The 17992-nt window shown below is 57.6% G+C and overlaps 1 protein-coding gene across 1 annotated transcript; it reads right to left on the minus strand.

Moving 5' to 3' along the window:
* Positions 1-2332: 2332 nt before the first annotated feature.
* Positions 2333-16558, minus strand: MST1R (macrophage stimulating 1 receptor). The gene is made up of 21 exons (XM_029243384.1): positions 16313-16558; positions 13629-14933; positions 10812-11000; positions 10609-10737; positions 10264-10434; positions 9429-9589; positions 8907-9072; positions 8657-8793; positions 8077-8238; positions 7888-7981; positions 7521-7733; positions 7273-7419; positions 7030-7192; positions 6759-6860; positions 6477-6683; positions 6119-6199; positions 5786-5967; positions 5582-5691; positions 5082-5319; positions 4621-4757; positions 2333-2857 (listed from the first exon to the last, which is right to left on the minus strand). Exons 1-21 carry the CDS (start codon positions 16556-16558, stop codon positions 2674-2676), a joined length of 4524 nt encoding a protein of 1507 aa, XP_029099217.1. The 3' UTR covers positions 2333-2673.
* Positions 16559-17992: the final 1434 nt, after the last annotated feature.

Raw genomic sequence — 17992 nt, forward strand, 5'->3', positions numbered from 1 at the left:
GCCATCCCACCCTAGTGGCAGGCCCAGGCCCACCAGGGCCACCAGCAACCTTCTCCTTGGACCAACCATTATTCAGGCCTCCCCCAAGGCAAAGGCAGTCCAGCCTTCATTAGCCCTGGAAACCACTCAGAAAACTCCTGGTCCCCCAGCCCACCACAGGACCTAGAACCTATCCTCCCTTCCTCTCCTTCCTGGCGGCCCAGTCAGGAATTGGAACCCTGAAGTAGTTCCAGCTCCTGACACTCCAGATGGACTTAGGACTATCAAGTGGCTCTGAGAAAAGAGTTCAGAGCTCGGGGGCTGCAGCATCAGGGAGAGGGGGTGCAGCTGTGGCAAGCACCTGCTTAACTGTGTCCCCTCCCTGGAGAATCCTGGCCCTGGAGGCCCTTGGCCCAGAAACAGGCCCAAAGCCCCACATTCTGGCTACACAGGAAACCTGACATCCCCTGAGCTTCTTCCATCTCCATTCTCCAGGACTCCTCTCCTCGCTAAGCTTCCCTCCCATCCAGAGACCCCCTTCTCTCTGAGTCCCTCTCTTATGAACAGAGAAGCCCATGGTCCGTAAGTTGCAGAGGCCCAGTGGGGAAGGAGCCTCAGTTCAGCTTCAGTGAAGCCTCTGAGCCTTCTTCTCACTCCCCACCCAGCTCCAAGCCCCGGGTGACCCTTAGATCCCCAAGATGAGGTTAGGGCACAAGGACTACTAGTTGGAGGGATGGAGACAGTCCTTTCCAACTGGTACGGGGACCACAGCTGTGGGAGTGCTCCAGGACATTCCACTCACCTCTCTCCCAGCCTCAGGGGTGACACAATGGGGGAGAGAGAGCCCAAGCGTCCCTGGCAGAGCATGCAAGGCTACAACCTCCTCTGTGCCTGCACTCACTGGCATCAGAGGTGTAGGGGTAAACAGGCAGACAGAGTCCATCTCTTCCCCTCTCCAGCTCATAGGGCCCTGATCTTCAGACCCTTGCACTTGAGCGTGAGTCTCCTTTTAAGCTTTACCCCTGTCCTCAGAGTCCTTTGGGCCCCCATATTTGGGCCTCCCTCTGGCCTGAGGTGACAGAGTAGGCAACAGATGGGTAGAAAACAGCTAGGCAGCTCCAGTCCCAAGGAGACCCCCACTCTGCTTACCAGGGAGCTCTTGCCTAAACCCAGGGTTCCATGCATGGCAGGGCAAAGAGCTGGGGACTCAAAGGGAAGGGAGCCTACGCCCTTTAGCGTGAGCCAGGGTCTCCCAACTAATGAGATAGAGGCCATGGGGGACCCGAGCAAGAGAGAGGAACCAGGACTTCCCTGGTAGCACAGTGGTTAAGACTCCATGCTCCCAATGCAGCGGGCCCGGGTTCGATCCCTGGTCAGGGAACTAGATCCCACGTGCATGCCACAACTAAGAGTTTGCATGCCACAACTAAAGAGCCTGCGTGCCGCAACTAAGGAGCCTGCCTGCTGCAACTAAGACCCGGCACAACCAAATAAATAAATAAATAAATATTTTTTTAAAAGAGAGAGAGAGGAACCGCCATAGTGCATGTCCCGGGCTCAGTCACCCTGATACTCCAGTTATCCACACCAGCAGAGGCCAGCGACCCCCTCAGCATTGAGGGCACGGGGGAGGGATAGTACAAGGAGGAAGCTGTTCTCCTTCTCTGGTGGAGCCTGCCCCTCTAGTGGGTATTGTACAGTGGCCTTGACGAGTATAAATAGCCTAAGCAGTCTGCACCTTGAAGCTGGTGCCTTGAAAGTGTGGAGCTGAGTCCTTGCTGCTGGCTCATCTCTTTCAAGGCTGCAAGAGCAATGCTGGCAGGATTGGGGCGAAGGGGAGCAAGTCTCCATGACTTATCAGTGGCGGGGGGGTGTCGGGGGGAGTTGGGGGAAGGCCGCAGGTAGAGCAGGGAGCCCTGGAGTGGGGTTAGGGCCTGGGGAATGGGGCAGGCAGACTGGGCAATAGGAGAAGCCAGCCTGGCTGCTGCATATCTGGGTATTCAACCCACCCCTCTCGGTTCCATCCAAAAGCCCCCAGGACCCTGTAACCTGGATTTGGGCCTGGCCTCCCCTTCCTGTTCTCTGGAGCCTTCTTGCTGACTCAACCCCTTTCCAGCCTCAGGGTATTTGCATGTGCTGTTCACTCTGCCAAAAACTCTCCCCCCCCCCCCCACCGACCGCTTCTGGCACAGTTCCCACCTGACAAAGTCTCAGCAAAAATGTCATCTCCTGGGGTGGTTTCCCTTACCTCTCTATTCATCTATCTAAGGCTGTCCTCCATTCCCTCAAAGCAGCCTGTCTTTTTCTTCCATAGCACTTACCACAATTTGTAATTAAATATTTATTTGTTCATTTACTGATCTAAGGGCCAGTGGTCACCACTGAGTCCCCTGTGCCCAGCAGCCAGTTACACAGCAGACACTCCATAAATACTCACTGCATCAAGGATCCCGTCACTGGCCCCCAATGGGGAGTGAGAGACCAATGTGCCTTGTAGCCCTCCTGTGCCCCTGAAGGTTAAGGGGCAGGGACAGGGACAGGGCAGAGGCCAGCCCAGAGGCAGCTTGGGGTTAACTCCCACCGCTATGCAGGTTCAACCCCCCAATGCCTGCCTGGGGCTGAGGTCACGTGGACTTTGGTGGCTCTGAGAGGGGCCGGGCCACCTATACTCCTGTGCACTGGTGGGGATGGTGACTATTCCGAGGGCATTTCTGCCTTGTCCGGGGCACCAGGGCCCACGTTCACGTAGGCCACTGGCAGCTGCACGTAGTGGTCCCCTCGCAACGCGGCCACCAAGCGTTCCACGTCCCCTGCCAGTGCTCCAAAGGTGGGTCGTGCTGCAGGGTCTGCAGCCCAGCAGTGCTGCATTACTGCGTACCTAGCGGGTAGAGGAAAACATGAGGGGCACCATGCACCCCTACCCAGAGATTCTGCGTTATCCACCTGCTGTTAGCCCCCTGGCAGGCCACATGGGATGGAGAGCGGGTGACAGGGCCTGGTGCCTTGCATCAGCCAATTAGGGGCAGCTCTTCTCGACTGCCTTCCCACCCTGGCAGAGGTCAAATTGCCTCAGGGCTGAGAGTTTGGACTCCTGTGTCCTGTGACCTGGGTTATGTGATCTTGAGCAAGTTCCTTAACCTGTGTGTGCCTCTGGAGTCTTCTCTGATCACAGAGCTATTGGGGCATAAAGTGAGAGGATTCCTGTGAAGTTCTTAGCTTAGGGCCCGGCTCACAAGCTATCATGGTTATCATCACGTCTTCCAGGAAGGAAGCCCAGGTCCAGTGAAATGGGGATTAAAAGCCCTGAGATGTGTGGGGCAGCTCATGGCACCATGGATTCCAAGCAGAGTTTCTCTAGGTTTGTCTGTTGGGTCCTAACACATGACCCTTTATCTTGGAAATGTCATCCCTGCCTTAAATGATACTAAAAGTGACCTACACACAATAATCTCATATAATTCTCAGACCTCTGAGGGTGGTACTGTTATCATTCCAACTTTGCAGATGAGGAAACTGAAGCCCAGAGAGAAGGGACTTCCCCTGGTATGGAGGATGCTATGGTATGCCACCCAGTTTCCCCCCTTCATTCTCCCTGTGACTTCTGATGGCTCTTGGCTGAGGCCCCCTCTAGGAACTGGCCTAGGCAGAAAAGAAATGCCTCCTCCAAGCTCACACTCCTTCCTCAGGGACATCTGTAAGCAGTGACTAATGGATGTCTGGAGCAAAGACCTGGGCCCCTTGGTCTCAATTTCAGAAAACTCTGAAGGGCCATCCCAATTCCAGAGGTCCCCAGGGGATGGGCTGCAGCCTTTGCTGCATCTGCATCACAGCCCAGCTTCTCCCCCTACCTAGTCCTGCTTCCCTCACCCCTAACCTACCAATAAACCCCCTGCATGTAAACCTCCATCTCAGAATCTGTTTCAGGGAGCCTGACCTGGAGGCAGATAGGCAGTGAAGTTAATTTCCCTTACTTTGAACCAGGTTCATTAGTGAAATCAATAATAAAAAGCAAAATCAAGGCAGGCAGGGCTGTGAGGAAGGGTGACTCATACCCTTCTGGAGCACAAGCTGAGTGAGACAGTAATCATCAACCACCTTTACCTATGACCTGGCTTTTCCTGTTCTAACCGCAAAGACCTCAGCACAGCTAAGGCATGCATGCTGCTTATGAAGCTGAACCACACGACAGGCACCGATGAAACACAGCTGCTGCCATGCCTCTGGGAACAGGGAATCCGAAACTATATCCAATGAAGAAAACATTCTGATCTGGAGACGTGGAGGGGGCTAGTGTGAGACCTAATGGAACCTTTCCTTGAGGTTAAGTAAGTGGAATAAATGGAAAACAGCCCCTCTTGGCGTGGTGAGGGGAGAAGAGTGCTGGGAAATCAAATCACTGGCCTCAACCCAGACTCTGAGTTGGGAATGGTGTTACCATGGCAACCATGATATCCCTCCAGCACCAAGCCTCGAACGGTGGTGGAACCACAGATGAGGAAACTGAGGTCCAGAGAGGGTCCCTTTCTAGGTCAACCAGAGAATCAGTCAGAGAGCCAGGCAATAACTCTGTCTCTGGCCCCCTCCTCCCCTCCTTGTCTCTGGGGCCCAGCTCCCTCCCCATCGCCATTTCCACATACTCACAGAGAATCAGGGCAATACTCAGGCTGGGGCAGGCGCCGACCCTGGGCCAGGAAGTGCATGAGGTCAAAAGGGTCGATGTGGGGGTACGGTGGGGCACCCCGTGTCAGCAGTTCCCATAAGAGGACACCAAACGACCACTGTGGGAGGGGACAGGTGAAGGGACTCAGCTCTCGCCCTGGGGGGGACAGGTGGGCCCCCCCCAGGTCCTCTACCTCCCAGAGCCCTCTAGCTGGAAATGAGGGGCTCAACCCCCCCAGTCAGAGCCCATTCCTCAATACCTCACAAGCATTTCCCTCTGTCCCCGCCCACCACCAGAGCCGTCCAGAGCTGGGGCTGGGCAGGGCCTGGATTGTCTGTGAGAAGCCAATGAGTTCACAGCCTCCTCTTGCCCTGACACCTGCCCAGAGGTGGGCGAATGGGCTGTGGGGCTGCCCAGCGTGGGGATTCCCCGGGCTCATCACCATCCGGAGATCAATGGGCAAGGCCAAGTGTTCTCTGAGGCCGTGTGGACTCTGGGGCAGGTGGGGCCTAACCACGTCGGAGCTGGTGGTGAATCTGTAGGTCTGCAGGCTCTCTAGCGCCATCCATTTGACAGGCAGGCGAGCATGGCGGCGCTGCTGGACACTGTAGTACTCCTTGTCCAGGACATCGCGGGCCAGACCAAAGTCAGCCACCTTGACTGTGAATGACTCATCCAGCCTGGGAGGGGAGAATCACACTCAGGACGGGCCCCCACCAGGCCCTGAACCCACCTGTTTCAGGCCCTTACAAGGTTTCTGAGCCACAGTGTCCGACTCAAGCCTGCATTGGGCAGACAGGAAAACTGAAGCCCAGAGAGGGAAGGACATGCCCAGGGCTGCACAGCAAGGACTGGAGCATGGGCCTTCCCTGAGGCACCTTTAGCTGCACGCCCTGGTGCTCTGCCCCTTAGCTTCACCCCAACCTCACTCTGGCTGCTCACATGCAGTTCCGAGCAGCCAGGTCCCGGTGCACAAACTTCTGCTCTGCCAGGTACGCCATGCCACGGGCCACCTGCAGGCCGAAGCTGATGAGGTCCTTCACTGTGGGGTTCTGGGGGCACAGGTGGGTCAGTAGGCGAGGACGGAGCAGCTCCATCCCCAGCTGTTGCCCAAGCCCCCCAGTCCAGGGCCAGCTGAGCACTGACCCGCTGGGGTGAGCGGATGAATTGGAGCAGGTCTCCGTGGTGCATATAGGGCAGCAGCACGCGGGGCAGCCCTTCAGGTGGCAGCACGATACCAATAAGAGCCATCACATTTGGGTGGTGCAGACTGCGCATGAGCAGCCCCTCACGCAGGAAGGCCTCCACCTCCTGCACCTCCGTGATGCCTGCAGAGAGGCTGGAGTCAGGCCCAGGGCAGGGAGGCCCTTTACAAGGGTCAGATGGGGAAACAGAGAAGAAAGGTCTCCTGCTCAAGGTCACTCAGCGCAGTGGTAGCACAGCAGGGACAAGTATCCTCCCAGCCTCTGCTCCACTTACGACTCAGCGACTTGATGGCACAGTGGATTTGATTCTGGGCCTCATCTGTGTATTCTCCGTGGTAAACAACTCCAAAGTGACCTGATGAGGGAGAGACAGTGAGAGGGGGCCCAGTGCCCAGGGCTCACACCACACCCTCCCACTGGCAACCAGACCTCAGAGCCCCAACTGGCCAACCTGACATTAAAGACAAGCAGCAGCTTCATGATGGCAGAGCCTGCAGCCCTCCCACACCCACTTAATCTGCACCAGAACCCACGGAAGACAGAATTCCTATTTCATAGATGAGCAAATGGAGGCTCAGAGTCCTGCCCAACTATCCCTTGAGCCCCAACCCCACCTGGCCTGGCCCCCATACCTTTGCCAATGACTCGGTCAGTGTGGGTGACTACCCGCTCGTGGGGAATCAGTACATCCTTGACCTCGGCCAGGAGTGAAGAGTTCAGGTCCCCAAGCTGGATGGACTCTTTCCGCAGCAGTGGGACATGGGACCCATCCCCGTTGCCTGAGAAGGATGCTCTGTGGACCTGAGTGGTGGAATCCCGGCCATCAATGGCAGGGGCTGCTGAGGAAGAGAGGGAATGAGGGGCTGGTGGACCAGAGAGTATGGTCCCAGCTTCTAGCACCTCCACCATCTCACCAAGGCCATTTCTATAGTCAGAGCTTGAGCGGAGCAGAGGCAGAGGCATGGCTCCAGTGGTCCGGTCCAGGGATGCCAAGTCATCCAGGTTCGGAGAAAGGACTGTGGAAAAATGGCTCCTGGTAGCCAGCCACTCCAAGCTCCTAGAGGCTGACCCCTACCCAGGAGGTGTGGGCAGACCCCTAAGGCCTGGGCAGAGAGAGGATATAGGGACTTGGAGATGTCAGAGTTTGGGGGTGGGGTTGGGTCAGGATGGGAGTGGAGAGCTCACCTAGCTGTTTTCTCTGGTGGTAACTGAAGACCAGTATGGTGGCCAGTACAGCCACAAGCAGGAGCAGGGCCAGTAGGACACCGAGGAGTGTGCTCTGTGGGACCCCTTCCAGACCTGGCCGCACTACCTTGCCTAGGATGTGACACCCACCATCCACGCAGACCTGGAGGCAGGTGGCAGCTCAGGCCCAGCCTGTAGGTCCTCAACCCATGTTTCCCATAGAGGGCCAGCTGAGCTGCCTACCTGCAGTGGAGCACCGTCCTTGCCAAGTTGCAGGGAGGGGGGAAGGGGGCAGACAATCACATCCCCCCGCAGCTCATGCTGGCAGCTCTCACCACCCACGGTCACGTTCACATCCACACAATCAGCCACAGCGCCCAGCCCAATGTACTGCAGAGACAGTCATGAGGGCTGGCCATTGCCCCCATCTCTTTCGGGCAGGCTGCAGCCTTAACGCTCCACTGTCTCCACCCCCTATCCTCCCCACTTACCTCAAACTTAACGGCATGCTCCTCAGGCTTCAGTGCGACCAGGTCCATGCTGGGTGGGTGGGGTGGGGGCAGGAAGCGAAAGCCAGGCAGTGTGAAGCCAGCAGCTCCATCCCCCTGGGCACTCAGGTTCCCCGTCACCCACCCCTGTGGTCCTCGGACCACGTATTCGGGCAGGCGGCACCAGTGCTGCTCCGGGAGCTGCCCCTCACACTGCTGGGTCCATGCGAGAGTGGTTAGCCCGGTACACCACCTACAGCCACCCCAGACCCCTCAGCCCAGCATGGGCTGGGGCTGGAACTCAGGGGACTGGTGTGGCCTTCCTCCCTCCTGGCCAGTGCCCACTCGGCAGCTACCAGTGCCCACTCACCCTGTTCTCCACTGCCCTGCGCCCATCATGGAATGACAGCACGAGGTGCCACACTGAAGTCAGATGCTGGCCATGGATGGTGACGTGGGAACCACTATGGAGGAGAGCAGGGTGGTGGACTTGGGGTGCTCTCCGAGGCTGGATCCCTCATTCTTAGGAGGCCAGAGTGGGCAAGGAGGTGGCACTTACGTGTAGCCACAGTTGGGGCTGATACCCAGCATGATGGGGTCTTCCTGATAGTGGAAGTTCCAGGAGCCAGGCACATCGGCGCCCCCCACCTGCAGGCGAATGGGAACGCGGGCGGTAGCAGCCCCGGGGGGTGTGGTACATAAAAGTTGCCCCTCGCTGACCCTGCAGAACAGGGGGATTAGGCTCAGGGGCACCCTCCATGTGATGGCTAGGCCCGACTCCTCCAGGAGCCTGCTGACCCCTCCCAATTCCTCTGTTGGTCATCTCCTTAACTTGCCCATACTCCATGGGTCTGTCTGAAGATAGGGTGGTCCCAGAAAGGCCTCCAAGAAGTCAGGGAGGGAACAGGTTCCCCCCACAGCCTTGGCTGCAGCCAGTGGACTCTGTAATGGGCTCTCTTGCCATCCCAAACCACCTCTGGGCTGGAGGGAGCAGAAGACACTTCTTCCTGGACCTGTTCCCTACACTGAGTGACTGAGCCCTCCTCCCCCTGCCCTGTCGGGGATTCAAGCCCCACCTGGTGAGGGCTCCCCTATGTGGGACCCTGTGGCCTCCCATCCCCTTTCCCACTGGCACTTACCGTTTCAGCAGGCACTCAGTCCCATTGACCAGCACAGCCCGGCTGGTGCCAACAGACAGGCCTTGGCCTTCAAGGGTGAGGCAGGTACCCCCTGCCCGTGGACCAAAGAGGGGTTGTACTGCTGTCAGCACGGGTTCCTAAGAGGGCATGGAGGTGGCTTAGCTTGGAGCAGGAGGCACTCCACTCTAAACTCTTCCCTGCCCGAACTGCCCAGTTGGCCAAGGGCACAAACAAGGAAAAGTGGCCTCACCATGAAAGAGAAGCCTCGCAGCATGGAGGTGCCATCTACCCGGAAGTGCTTGCCCAGTGGCATGTTGGTCACAGTGAGGCTGATGTTGGCAGGCCCAGCTTCCTGCGTGCCCAAGGGCTCCAGTTCACACTCAAGCTCCTCTACAAAGTCCTTCCGGGGTACTTGGCTGGGACATCAGGGGAACTCAAGGTCAGCCAGGGGTCACACAGGCCTGGTTGCATGCCCACCACAAATCACAGGTCTCATCTGAGCTTGAAGATAGCATCTCTCTAGCCATGGCTTCATCCAGGGTCGGCAGGATCTGACGGGGAAGGGACTAGCTTTGCCATGACTCAACAGACAGGTAGGGCATATGTAGGCTCAAGAAGGGACAGAGATGTCCCCCCAGACAGAAAGCAACCAGAGCTACTACAGCTTGCCTCATACCTCCTTGCCCCATACAAGCAGAGGACAGGGTTTCACAGGGAAGGGGCTGCTTGGTTATCCCCATCAGGGATAGAAAGGGCAGGGACCAAGTCGTACCTGAGGTTTGAGTTGCCTTTGAGCAGCAGTCGGCAGGGACTTTGACCCACAGTGACCTGATGGGTGCCCTCAGGCACCAGACCAGGAGGATGCAGGTAGAAGTTGGAGCCACACAGGGTCAGTCTTGTGCTGCCCCTTAGGGGTCCACTGTGGGGGCTGAACTGAGAGGGGAGGAGAAGATAGCCTGAGTCCCTTTATGGGTCTGGACTCTCAGCCCTGTCTGCTTTTCCCTAAGTTTTCTGCCACACTCCTTGCCTGCCCCACACTCCAGTCACTCTAGGTCACTTGCTTGTCCTCACTCAATACTTTTCTGCCTCTAAGTCTTTGCATGTGCCATGCCCTCTGCCAAGAATACCCTCCTTGGGACTTCCCTGGTGGCACAGTGGTTAAGAATCCGTCTGCCAATTCAGGAGACACGGGTTCAATCCCTGGTCCGGGAAGATCCCACACGCCGCGGAGCAACTAAGCCCGTGCGCCACAACTCCTGAGCCTGCGCTCTAGAGCCCGTGAGCCACAACTACTGAAGCCTGCGCGCCTCGAGCCCATGCTCCGCGACAAGAGAAACTACCGCAATGAGAAGCACATGCACCGAAATGAAGAGTAGCCCCCGCTCACCGCAACTAGAGAAAGCCCATGCGCAGCAACGAAGACCCAAGCCAACGCAGCCAAAATAAATAAATAAATAAATTTATTAAAAATTAAAAAAAAAGAATGTTCTCCTTGTAAACACTGAAGACATCCCAGGCCTGAGGAAGATCATGGTTAAGACCTGCTGACCTCCACCTCAGGCCCGGTTTGTCCCACACTTACCTGTGCCCTGCCAGGCAAGCCATACCTTAGTAAGCTCGGGTGGGCAATGGTCCTGTTGCCAGGAGCCAGGACACTCCTTCTGCCGGCCACACATGCCCCCACACCATCCACAGCCCATGAAACGCTGTGCCCGCAGGCAACGCCCACAGGTGAGGAAGTGGTGGCAGCCAGGGCCCTGGATAGGTACCTGGAAGACCTTGGACAAACAGGTGGCTTAGGGGTGGCTGAAGGGGGGAGACTAAGCCCCTTAGAACCCCTGGTCCTACTGTAGATCAGGGTGGGGGGACCTGTGTGTCAATGCCTCCTTGGATCTGATGGAGAAGCTGTGCTCCCAACAGCCCAGCCCCAGGCCCTACCCTGCCCACCTTACCTGGTCCCCAGAGGCAAAGAGCAGGTGGTCCCCAAGGCGACTGACATCCCGATGCACAGGCTGCCCATTGCTGCCCAGTGAGAAGTTGGACACGTACAGCAAGTAGTTGAGAGACCTGGCCAGCTCCACCTGGGACAGGTCGGCTGTGAGCAAAATGGGGACAGGGATCCCGGGACAAGGGGCCGTGGAGATGAGGGACCTACCTGCAGGATGCGCCCATCGGCTGTGCCCATGTGGGCCACTGTGACATTGTCGAGACGTGTCACGTGCAATGCAGTGACCTGCGCTGGTCCTAACAGCCCGTTGAATAGGTCCACCCGTAAGAGGCTGCTGCTGACCAGCAGAGGGAAGTGGCGGCAGCTGGTTTTGGGGCTGGGAACCACCAGGCCAGGCTGGGGAGGGTCAGGGAAGGAGTCAGGGCTCATCTCCATGAACTGACCCCTTGGGGCTTCTGTCAGTGACCACAGCAGCCTAAACTCCCACCCCTCACCTGGCCTGGCTGGAGAAGGCCCCAGTCCTGCCAGTTACCCCACTGCCTCCATGGGGCTCTCAGATGTAGCAAGGCCAGGGAAGAAGGCCAAGGCTGGAATGCTGGCTCCCCCTACGCCTTGCCCTACCCTGCCATGGCCATTCTGATAATGAGTTACTGAGTTTTACAGAGCCAACCCCATTCTGTCCTCACAGCCACGCTGTAGAGTGGGTTCTCTCATCACCCCCATTTTATAGATAAGGAAACTGGCTCAGAGAGGTTTGCTCACATGTCAAAGGCCTTATCGCCTCTCAGAAGACGAACCAGGTCGGAAGTCTGAGTTCCTGACCAGAGTGCTCTCCTGCCCCCTCCTGGTCCTGCCCTGCACCTCAACAAACCCTGTCCCCTCTTCAGCCTTCAGTCTCTCCACCTGCTTAAGGGGCTGAACTCTGAGGTTAACTGGCCAGCACAGGGTTGGTGACGTCGTCCTTCCCCCTGAGACGCCAAAGGTCTTTCTGTACCTCCAGCTGCTACCTGTACTTCCTTCAGGGTACAGGAGGGATAAACCAAGGCCTGAAGGCCCGGGTAAGAGAAGACACTAATTTCTCCCCTGCTCTTAGCAGGTGGGTGTTTGGGGGACACTCAGTGCCCCAGTGCAGAGCTGTGGAAGCTTCTGAGAAACCAGGCAGTGAGGGGATGGATGCAGGGTATTGGAGCTGGGTGCAAGGTGGAGGCAGGGCTCTGTAGCCCAGTAGCTTGGGACCCTCCCTTGCCAGCCCTAAGGGTACTCCTCAAGGCTGATGGAAGGCCCCTATCAGACTAAGTATGCTTAACTCAGTCCTGAGACCTCAGTGCTGATTGTAAGTCTTGGGAAAAAGACCTCAGCATAGAGCTGGGCTCTGAAACTCCACACACTGGGTCTATAGGGTGGGTGGGTAGGGACTGGGACTCTGTCCTCACTGGAGGTGAGTAAAAGTCCTGGCCCTAGCAGGAAGCCAGCCAGGTGTTTTCAGTATGACTCAGGGACAGGTGGGGCTGTGGGGTGGAATAGAGGCCCTACCCTGGTCAGAGCTGCACCGCTGCCTGTTTGCCCCTGGGCTCCAGGGCTTGAGATTAGTCCTTTTGGAGCCTTGCACTGCCAAGTCGTGCTGGGTGTCTTCTGATCCCCTGACCACTAGCCAAGTCAGGGAGAGGTTCTGACTCCCCAGAGAGAAGGAGAGGAGGGCAGTCAGGGCTGCCCAGACCCAGACTAGGGATCTCAACCCCTAGGGCCTCCTCAACCCAGAGGGAGTCAGTTGAAGGAGGGAGGCAGAAGATCCCCCCACCCCTCATTGTGTGTAAATTCTCTCCCACCACTGGGGTATCAATCAGAGCGAAAGGAGTCAGTGAAGAATGTCACAGCAGGGCCAGAGCCCCAGGGCAGCCAAAGACTCAGAGAGCAGTGACTGTGGGTTAGCTCCCTGAAAGGCCACTTGTCCAATGCCATTTGTTTGTTCGTTCACCCCATTTCCTTGGCTTAATCTCTTGTAATGTAGGGTGGGACTGTTTCAATGGCTTCAAGCGATAAGTTTTGGGTTTGTCATCAGGGAAGCATTTTAAGGAATGTCCTCTTACTCTCTGCTCTAGCTCCCTGACACCATGGCTGAAGAGAACCTGGGTAGGGTCTGCAGGAAGGAGCACCTAGTTCAGCATAGGCTGGGAGACCTCCTGCCTGGGGTGAGAAGGGCCCCAACTATGGTGAAAGTCTGGGACTCCTACATGGTGAACCAAATCCAACCAGCCCCTCCTAGGCCTTTACTCATCCCCAGATGTTTAGTTGCTTGCACAAGTCCGGGGTGAGCCTCCTGGAATTTACTAGAGCCAAGCCACCTTCTCACTATGTCCTGAATCCTCCCCCAGTCACCCCACGGAGAACAATCAGGGGTGAGTGGGTCCGGAAAGCCCAAGGCATGCAGGCTCCCTGACAAGCCCCCATCTTCCAAGGCCCGGAAGGCTCTCTGGAACAGGGGTGGAGGGGAGCATTCTCTGACAACTCCTGCCCCACCCTCTTGAGAAAGCAGAGCAAAACAAGTATTCCCGCAGGGAAAGCGAAAACGTGTTGGTGAGTAGATGTGAGTCTGGGTGAATTTGTGAGTATCTGCCTGTGGGGGGGAGGGTGCTGTTGTTTTATGTGTCCCTAAGGGTATATGTGGTGGGCAGGTAGGAAGGGACAACCATCATTGTACCCAGAGTTTGGAAGTGTGCCTGGTAGAGAGACAGTTATGATGTAATCCAATTTTCGCATAACAACAGAAATTACCTAAAAAAGCAAGGGGCCACGGTAAGTGAGAGGGTGAAAGAGCAAAATGGTGTAGCAACAGGGTCTAGCCTGGCTGGGAGATGAGCTTCCAGTGTGGTCTTTGTTTGGCTGATTCCCTCACACCACCCCCTAAGAAACTGGGTGGAAGAGAAAACTTCTCCCTGCCTGCCCTCCCCGTCCCAGATCCTCTCAGTGCTGGAAGAGAAGCATGTGCACACTGCTCACAAGTGAGGGCCCTTTCTTTCTGCTCACCGGGTCAGGGCAAAAACTGGGCAACTGGAAGAAGTCGAGGCCTCGCCGGAGGCCAGGGTGGACAGGAGGCTCACAACAGCGCTCCACACCCTGCTCGATGAGAGTGTCCAGCAAGTCTACAGGGAACGCACAGACGACAGAGTTGGGATCCACACCTGGGCCGCTGTCTCTGCTAGCCGAGAAGACCCCGAATAGCACTTCCTGGCCCTCAGCGATGCTCAGCTCAGTGGCCAGTCGCCTGCCCACTGGAGCAGCGTGGGCCGCCTGCAACACCGGGTAGGGCTGCGCGCCTTCATGGGCCGCACGTCGCCGGCGTTTAGGTGCAAAACGGCAGTCGAGGACCAGCTCGCGGTAGTCGCCCAGGTCAGTCTCGACAGCGCTGAGCCGTACCAGGCGCGTGTGTAAGGCGCCAGGAGCATCTACCACGTTGGCTGGCTGCACAGTCAGGAAATAGACGAAGGCTCCTGCACGGAAACTGTACACGTATTCGATGCGGTAGGAAGCCAGGTGCTCAGGCACCACTGACAGTGCCGCAAAGCCTGGTGCAAATCCTGAGGCGTCGGCCTTGAGGCGCCGGATGGACACGGATCGTGGGCTGAAGCTGGCGGCCACCGCCGAGTCCAGTGAGGATGCCACGTAGAAGTAGGAGGCATGGCCCTGCTCAACCACGGTCACGAGGGTGCCCAGCGGGCTGGCTACACAGTCGGGACAGTCCTCCGGATGATTGTGGTGCGCCGAGAAAAGGCAGACTGGTGGCGCCAGGTGCAGGGCTGTCCCGCGGGGCTCTAGCTCATGCAGGAAGCAGCGTCCCCGAAGGCTGGAGCCACAACTGATCAGTGCAGGCAGCACCGGCTCCAGCACCAGAACCTGCGCATCTGTGTCTCCCGGTGGGCCGTGGGGGCCTGGGCCACAGGCCGCACACGTCTGGCAGCCAGGGGCCCCAGCAGGGCCGGTGGCCAGGCTCTCAACTGGCTGCAGATCAGGCCCAAGCACATGCAGGCGATTGCGTGTGGCCACGAACACGGCACTCCCTTCCCTGACGCCCTCGTAGGTTGCCACAGCCTGTACCGGCCGGCCGGCCGAGAAGCTGGGCACCAAGTACTCCACGTCAAAGTCGCAGGAGGTAGCATAGGGGATGCGCGGGCACTGCCAGGACCCTCCCGTCTCGGGCACCGCCGGCAGAAGCAGCAGCTGCAGTAGCAGCAGTAGTAACAGGAAGGGCTGCAATGGCGGCGGGTGGAGCTCCATCGAGGCCCAGATGGCGGCCCGCGGAGGTTCCTGCCCGGCTGGGAGCCAACGAGAAGTCTGGGTTTGGACAAGCGTCGAGCGCCGGTCCTGGGAGCCCTGGGGCACCGACCCCACCGGGACTCCTGAGATGCCCGCCGCCTTCTCCTGCCCTCGGGTCTGAGCACCTGGCGCGGGCGTACACACACGCAGAGAGGCCGCCGCACCTGTTGCCCCAGCTGCCGGTCCCAGCCGGTGCTTGGAGCAAAGTCTGAGTGCCAGGGGCGGGGCGGACGGGGCCAGGGTGTGGGGGCGGGGCTGGGGGCGGGGCCTGCTCTATGCCTGGCCTAGCCCAGCCCTTCTGCCTGTTCGACTTTCCTGGCCCTTGGAAGCCTGGGTCCTACACTTACACTTGGTCCCCTTTTTCTCAGTGGCCTGTGGGTGGGTGTGCGTGGAGTGGCCTGGAGAGAGGTTATGTAGATCTGAGCTGTCCCGTCCCGCCCCCCACGACCGACTGGGCGAAGTGAGGGGGCGTGTTGCCTCAGCGCATTTGAGGACCACCTGGCCTATTTCTTCTCTTAGCGCCAGGATACAGCAACATCCTCAGACACCCGTTCCAGGCAGGGCCTGGGGGACCCACTGTGTAGGGAACAGAGGCCAGGAATGTGTGGAGAACCAGAGGGGAGGTGTGGAGAGACCTCAGGAGTGGCACTAGCCTCTGTGGGCAGAGACTATCCCTCTGTGGGCCTGCCCTGGGTTGACAGCGACAGGATGGTGTCAGCATGGTGCATTGCATCCCGCCTGCCCAGGGCAGGTGGGATTTATAAGATGGGGCCAGCCCTGTTGGCTGGACATTAGAGTCAGAGGAGAAGCAACTTATGTGGAGGCCCAACCCTAGCTCTGGTCTGTCCACTGCTGCCTCAGTAGGTGGAAGCTGTAGGATGGGGACAATAAAACACAAAATGTTGGCCTTCATTCCTGGCTCTGCTCCAGGGCCTCCCTGATATGAGGGAAACATGGGCTTTGGCTCTCAGGGCACCTCTAACCTGCTCTGTAAGCCATGCTGGGCCTCAGCCTCTCAGTCTCTGAAATGAGGGTGTAGTTCTCGCTAGGTGGTAACCCAGAGTTCTCTCTCCAGGCTGTGATATATGCGGGGCAGGGATAGGGGAGTCAACTCAGGTCTGCTCTTGCCATCTCTCAGCATCTGCTCCTTGGTAACTTGGCTCCCCGCAACACTGGAGGGGGGCCCGGGGGCACATCCTTAGCCTGACATCCCCTTCAGCCAGGTGGGCCTGGACCCCGGAGGGAGGGAAAGCATCACAGGGTGGCCCAAGGCTGAGGTCTGAGGGACCTGTGAACTGTGAGTCCCAGAGCTTTGGAGGGTAACGGGTGGGGGTGGGGAGAGGAGCCCTCAGCCCAACAGGATTCAGCCTGACCCTACAAGTATCTCCTCTACTCACCATCCAGCCCATACTCCTTGTTCTTCCTTCCAGGAGCACCCTTTTCCCTTCCTTCTCTTGTAACTTAGGTGGCATCTCCTCCGGGAAGCCTACCTGATCCAAGCGGTGACAAGTCCATCTTGTGGGTCCCACAGACCCTGTGCTACACCTACCCCAGCACAGTTTACTCTGGATACCTGACTCCCCCCATCCCCCATTCCTAATGCTGGACTCCCCTACCCCTCCAGGATGGAGCTTAATGAGCATCTGGTGACAGGGTGGAAACAGCACGGGGGGCGGCCACACCCAGTGCTGGGAGGATACCGTGCCTGAGGCAACATAAAAGGCACTCCCTTCGCTAACCAGAATTGGCCCGGAAATGAATAAACACACATCAGAAATTATGGCACCATTCCTGTGTTCCACAGTCAACATGTCTAAAGATAGTCATGCAGGGCAAAACTGATATGAAACATTCCCTGCCCGGCGCTGAGACATGGGTTCTTGTGACCCCTATTCTGCCTCAGGACATTGGGAGAGACTTATAGGGGTTGGGAGGAAACCTGAGGGGTCCTCCCCGTTCACCTGTTTTGGGGGTGGATGTGCAGCAGTCAACAGTTGGTTCTCTGCTGCCATCATGTGGCCAAGTTGTTGGCTGCCCCCAGGCTGGCATCTCCTCTGAGGTAGCCTTGGTCTTTGACAGCAGGCATCCACAGAGTGCCCCTTCCTTCCTCCTCATCCACTTGGTCTGTGGGAGGGGGGCAGGCAAGCCATGTGGGGGAAGTCAGCTAATGGAGCCTTGCAGTGCCGAATACAAGCACTTTCTCAAGGTGAGTTCACAAGGCCTGGCCCACGTTCAGCTAAGGACCTACCCCACTGCCCTTGCATTTGTCACCTTGAAGGAGTGCTAGCCACTTTGCCCTCTTTGGGCTCTCACTCCCCTCTGAACACTACTCCAGAGAACTAGTGCCAGCCTCTTTCTCCAACGCAAAGAGATCATCCTAATGACAGCAGGGGCACCTCTGTAACCACAATATGACCATGTCACTCTGCAGCTTTAAAACATTCTGTGGCTCCCCACTGCCAGACTTTTACCTGGAGTTTGAGAACCCTAGGCTTTAAAGACTCCTCCAGCTTCACTGTTACCCAGTCGGACAAGGTTCTTTACCATACCAGGTTTCATACCAGTTTCATCCCTTTGCACATGCTCGTTGCTCCACTAGGAACACCTTTCCTGTTTGCCTGTTGTCCCTTCCTTGCTCCCCAAACAGGTAAACCCCGCACTCTTAGGTGCCTACTGTCCTAGGTATACACACTTATCTAATTGTGACTATCTCTTCCCACCCCCACCCAGAATAGGTGCTGAACGGCAAGAAGCTGGAAGCCCTACAAGGATCAGGGTAGCCAGCAGGGACACCTGGAGGCTGACTGCTGACCAGAAGAACACCGGTAGCAGTCAGAGACAGCTAGCCTGGCATCACACTGGCCCCAGAGGCAGTGGTTTGGTGCCCTTTCCAGGATTCAGGGAAGGAACAGAAACAGCAAGCAGACAGAAAAGAGACCCAGGGCATGTGGGCAGTGTGAGCAGCACCCACCAAGCCTGTGGCTGCTCCAGAGGGGCTTTGGGGTCTGGGCAGGTGGCCTGCTGCCATACCCATTCTAATGTGATCTGGGGTGGGGCCAAGGGCAGGGGCTGTGCTG

This window comes from Monodon monoceros, unplaced genomic scaffold, assembly GCF_005190385.1.
Source record: "Monodon monoceros isolate NGI ecotype Baffin Bay Population unplaced genomic scaffold, NGI_Narwhal_1 Super_Scaffold_3, whole genome shotgun sequence".
Classification (NCBI taxonomy): domain Eukaryota; kingdom Metazoa; phylum Chordata; class Mammalia; order Artiodactyla; family Monodontidae; genus Monodon; species Monodon monoceros.

Bases quoted from the DNA above. Each gene is read 5' to 3' on its own strand.
- MST1R (XM_029243384.1), bottom strand. From the start codon at position 16,558: ATGCTCATTAAGCTCCATCCTGGAGGGGTAGGGGAGTCCAGCATTAGG. The intron at 11,001-13,628 runs GTGAGCAGAAAG...GACCCTCCCCAG, and splicing joins CCAGTTTTTGCCCTGACCCG to CCTGGCCTGGTGGTTCCCAG. The intron at 6,861-7,029 runs GTGAGCTCTCCA...ATTTTTCCACAG, and splicing joins CCACCAGAGAAAACAGCTAG to TCCTTTCTCCGAACCTGGAT.